The 4,552-nt window shown below is 47.2% G+C and overlaps 1 protein-coding gene across 1 annotated transcript; it reads left to right on the top strand.

Annotated features, from left to right (window-relative positions):
- Positions 1-564: 564 nt before the first annotated feature.
- Positions 565-1,986, top strand: Kcne4 (potassium voltage-gated channel subfamily E regulatory subunit 4). The gene is made up of 2 exons (XM_016009845.3): positions 565-695; positions 1,299-1,986. The coding sequence occupies exon 2, from the start codon at positions 1,325-1,327 to the stop codon at positions 1,835-1,837; it is 513 nt and encodes a 170-aa protein (XP_015865331.1). The 5' UTR covers positions 565-695; positions 1,299-1,324; the 3' UTR covers positions 1,838-1,986.
- The last annotated feature ends 2,566 nt before the right edge of the window (positions 1,987-4,552 follow it).

The following is a 4,552-nucleotide window of genomic DNA, read 5'->3' as shown; positions in this document are numbered from 1 at the left end:
CACTAGCCAGCCTTGCATTTTAGAGTGGTTAAGAGGAAATGAACTTAAAATACAATTCTTAGGACTCTGCTTGCTGAACAGTCCTGTCCCTCACTAGCTACCAATTTTATTGTACTAGTCCAAGGCATCGAATAAGGAAGGGCTTATCAATTAGTGGAAGAACTTAAAACGGAAGCCATTATTCCTTCACTGTAAATTCTGCCCTTGCTTTCATTCAACTGTCTTTCATTCTAATGACAGGATTGGATTTCCTCTGACAACCTATGGATGACATACTGGCTATTTCCTGCAAGGAAAATGAAACATAAACTCCTTGTTAGTGAGAGTAGGCTTTGGGGTGACATCTCAAGTGGAGCACGCTCTTTCCTCTGCACATCGTTTTGGCCACCTGAAGAAGCCTCTTGCTCTGAGTTGGGGCGGGAGGAGCAAGCGGCTGCTACCTCCCCCTCTTTTTCCTCTCCGCAGCTGCAAAGTTCAGAGAGTTGAACTGCAGTGCTCCGAGTTCACTGCTCGCTCCGCCACAGTCAACCTCTGTTGTAAATTTTCCTCCCGGAACACGTGACGATGCATTTCTTGACTATATATCCCAAGGACAGCAGCGGGGCTGTCAGAGCGCAGAGCCCGACCCAGAAGAAAAACGTCCTCCGATTCAGCCATTTAGGAGTTCCACACTTGGGACGAACTGTCAGCTTTCGGTAAGTTAGCGAGGCTCCTTCTCTTCCGAGACATGCAAGACGGATAGTTTTAACTCTTAGTAGGGAAAGTTTTCTTGCTTTTTTTTTCTTCTTTTAAGGAAGCTTTACTTTGAATATGAGAAAGTTGCAGCTTTTGAAACAAAATGTTAAGTTTGCTCTTGCCCTGCCCATTAAAGCATGCCTTTCAAAGTTGTTATTTTTTTTCTCTGAATCTCTATATGGTATATAATGTTTAAAGTTTGGAACTAATGCATGGTTATTTTCTGAAATGCAAATAAAGTCTATCTATCTATCATCTATCTATCTATCTATCTATCTATCTATCTATCTATCTATCTATCTATCTATCATCTATCTTTCTTCTATCTGATGAAAGTTTTTCTCACTCTTCTTTCATTCCCTCCCCTATTTTCTGTGACTTGCTCCAAGCTCTCAGAGCTAACCCCTGTTAACTGTTTGATGAGATGCCTTACATCCTGCTATTTCTCTCATTCCTGTTCTTAATTACTTCTTTTGATCTATTGCAACTTCCTGAGCCATGCGCTTGGCTTCTGCTCTCCTGCGGATCCATGTGGAAGGTCTAACTTGCAGCTTTCTCCCCAGCCCCCGGCTGTGTGAGCGGCATCTCAATGCTGAGGATGGAGCCTCTGAACAGTACACACCCGAGCGCTGCAGCCTCCAGCAGCCCCCTCGAGTCCCATGTGCCTAGTAACAGCAGTGGTAATGGCAATGAATACTTCTATATTCTGGTCGTTATGTCCTTCTACGGCATTTTCCTGATCGGAATCATGCTGGGCTACATGAAATCCAAGAGACGGGAGAAGAAGTCTAGCCTCCTGCTGCTGTACAAAGATGAGGAGAGGCTGTGGGGGGAGGCTATGAAGCCGCTGCCCATGATGTCGGGCCTGAGGTCAGCACAGGTGCCCATGATGCTGAATATGCTGCAAGAGAGCGTGGCGCCTGCACTCTCTTGCACCCTCTGCTCAATGGAAGGGGACAGTGTGAGCTCTGAGTCCTCCTCCCCAGACGTGCACCTCACCATCCAGGAGGAAGGAGCTGACGATGAGCTGGAGGAGACCTCCGAGACACCTCTCAATGAAAGCAGTGAAGGGTCTTCAGAAAACATTCATCAGAATTCCTAGCACCCCCAGGCCTCTGGAGGTGGCTCCGTAAGCCACGCTTGACCGAGGAGAGGCGTATGTGAAGTGCCTGGTTTCACTTTTGCTCTGCAGCTGCCACCTTGAACAGACGGTGGGCAAGCCCCCAAAATGGGGCAGGGAGAGACAAGGCTCAACTGGAGTCCTGGAGGTTCCTGTGGTTCGGACCCATCACTGCATGACCATTTACTCTGGGGTCTGGGTGTTGGGGGTCCCTGTTCAGCATCTGGCTGGAGAATGTGTTGTTTTTCACTGGATGCCCTGGGTAACTTCTACAGCATCTGTCTGTGCCCAGGGCTGACAACTGCCCAGGGCAGGCTGAAGGACTACTTTTGATTTGCTTAATTTGCCTAGAGCTTTGTTCTTCTAGATCTGATTGGCTGTAAGTATCTTTAGTGTGTGCCTGTGGCATTTGGTCACAGAGAATTACACGTGTCTTTTGGATTAGGAGGGGGAATGCTTGATGGGGAAATTTTGATGTGGAGAAAGCTGGAGGAAGAACCCAGATTGTTTGCACAATGTGAGGGGAGAAAGCAGTGTGTACATATGTCCACATTAGCTGGGGCTATAAGCTATGACCTAGTTTGAGCTTTGGTCTCACCCGTGAGCTTGAACTCTGACGTGTGACGGTACAGCATTGCAGGTGAGCATGGCTTTCTCTGTCAGTGAGCTTCCTCAGACTCGAAGCCTACGTTCAGGGTGGTCCTGCTGACCTTTCCAGATTGGGTAATGGTGGGGGTTAGCCAAGGCCAAACCATCGATGGCACTGCTGTGGCTCTTTTTCCCAGCCTAGTTTTCCGAGGCCAGAGAGGACACATGTGGGCCTCATCATGTGGGGTTTTGTCACGTAGCTGAGACCTAGAAGGGCATATTCAGGAGAGATTGAACAGGGCTGGGGTCCAAACACTGTACTTCTTGATCTGAGTCCCGATGATCATTTACTGTGTGGTCCTGGTGGCATGTCCTCATAAGGTTCATTGCCTTCATGAGGCTCCTGGGGCTGTGCAGCCTCAGGGGGCTGGGAGGACATCTTTAGACTTTGTTCTGTGTGATCAATCCTCCACAGCCTGGTGTGAGGAAGTTTGGACCAAGTATTTCCCCTTTGGCTGCTTAGTCTGGAGAAGGATGTGTTGACTTAAAGGCGCAGTTGGAGACTAGAGAGTGTGACGACTGGGGAATTGGGGGCCGATCAGCAGTCCTCCTTACTTTAGCTTTCCCAGGATGGGACCGAGGAGGCAGATAGCATAGCTTCCTCTGCAGAGTTCCGTGGATGGCAGGATGTGAGCACTCCCGGCTGAGGGGAAGAGAAGGCTAAAAGGAGGTTCTCAGGACTGCCCGCCAGTGTTCCGTGTGGCCAGAGCAGGCTCTTTTGCCCACTGCAGACCTTTAGAAGGAAGCAGAAAAACCCCCAAAAGGCCAAGTTTGACTCTAGGGAAAAAAACCTTTTTAATTTTTATTTATCCTAACTCTCCCTAGATTGGAGACAAAGCAGTTACTACTGTCCCCACGAGGGACTCACAGTATAGGAGCTGGTTTTTCAATCAGTTTTTGACACGGAGGTAGAGTAATTTATGTCGGAGGGGGAAAGGGGCCTTCTGTTCACTTTAAGATTCAGAGTGTGGATCAACTCCAAAGGGGGCCGTTGAAGTTGAAAGAAGCCAAGTTAAGTTTGGCCTCTTGCCTGGAATCACTTGAATTCTGAAACTTTACTGCGACAGACATGTGCATGGTCACATTTTCCATTGCTTAATCCTGGTTTGGTGCAAGTCTGTCTGCGCCTGTTACAAAGTGATGTATATACTTCCTTCCAGTACGTTGAGTTGTAGACAATTGTCTTTTGTATTTAATGGTTTGTAATTTTCACAATATTTTTTAATTTAAATAAACACATTTTCCCTGCGAAGTCGTATTTCTTTGATCCTATAAAATTGTGTGTGTGTGTGTGTGTGTGTGTGTGTGTGTGTGTGTGTGTGTGTGTGTATTTATATAATTCCTAGTTTCTATGCTATTGCAAGCTGTTACTGGATTCTACTCATTCCGGGGTCAGGTATGTCTTTTGCCACAGGGTGAGCATGGAGTGTCATTTTAACCTTTGATCCACTTTGTAGGAATTGGAAGAGAAGCCAAGGATGGTCTTACATCACCTTCTGAAAAGGCCCAGGAGCTTTTGGACTTGAATGTGAGTGGCTTGGCAAGTGCTGCTAAGCTGTCTCTCCAAATTTGGTTGCAAGCAAACATTTGATTTGCACACTGACTTGGCCCACGTCATCCACATGTGTGGCCCCGGCAGAGCAGGCTTAATGGGCAGGGAGTTGCTATCTGAACAGACTTATGAAGGCAGTCAAACGCAACGTCCACAGCTGGTGCTCCGTTCCGACTCCTCCACGGCAAGAATGACTCGTAGGTCTCTCTCCCTCTTAGTCTTGCTGTATCTCTGTCTCACAGGCTGAGACATGGCCAGCCTGCGCAGCTTGGCCTTTATTAGTTTATTTTCACAGTCAGGAGCGCTACAGAAAAATGACCAAAGTCCCACGAGCCAATTTCAATCCAAGCAGACAAGGGGAAAATCTCCTTCCTTTTACGTGCATCTGTTTCTTGTGAGTTTCATTTTTTTTTCCTGTTTTAAGTAAATGTTTCCATAGGTTTGCAAATAGTTACCTAGAAAGGATTGATCTGGTAATGGAGCAGAGGAGTCTGGAT

Source organism: Peromyscus maniculatus, chromosome 13, assembly GCF_049852395.1.
Source record: "Peromyscus maniculatus bairdii isolate BWxNUB_F1_BW_parent chromosome 13, HU_Pman_BW_mat_3.1, whole genome shotgun sequence".
Lineage (NCBI taxonomy): Eukaryota > Metazoa > Chordata > Mammalia > Rodentia > Cricetidae > Peromyscus > Peromyscus maniculatus.
The sequence above is the reverse complement of the archived record's forward strand: the minus strand, read 5'-3'. Positions and strand labels throughout refer to the sequence as shown.

Coding starts and splice junctions, on each gene's coding strand:
- Kcne4 (XM_016009845.3), top strand. CDS start 1,325: ATGCTGAGGATGGAGCCTCTGAACAGTACACACCCGAGCGCTGCAGCC.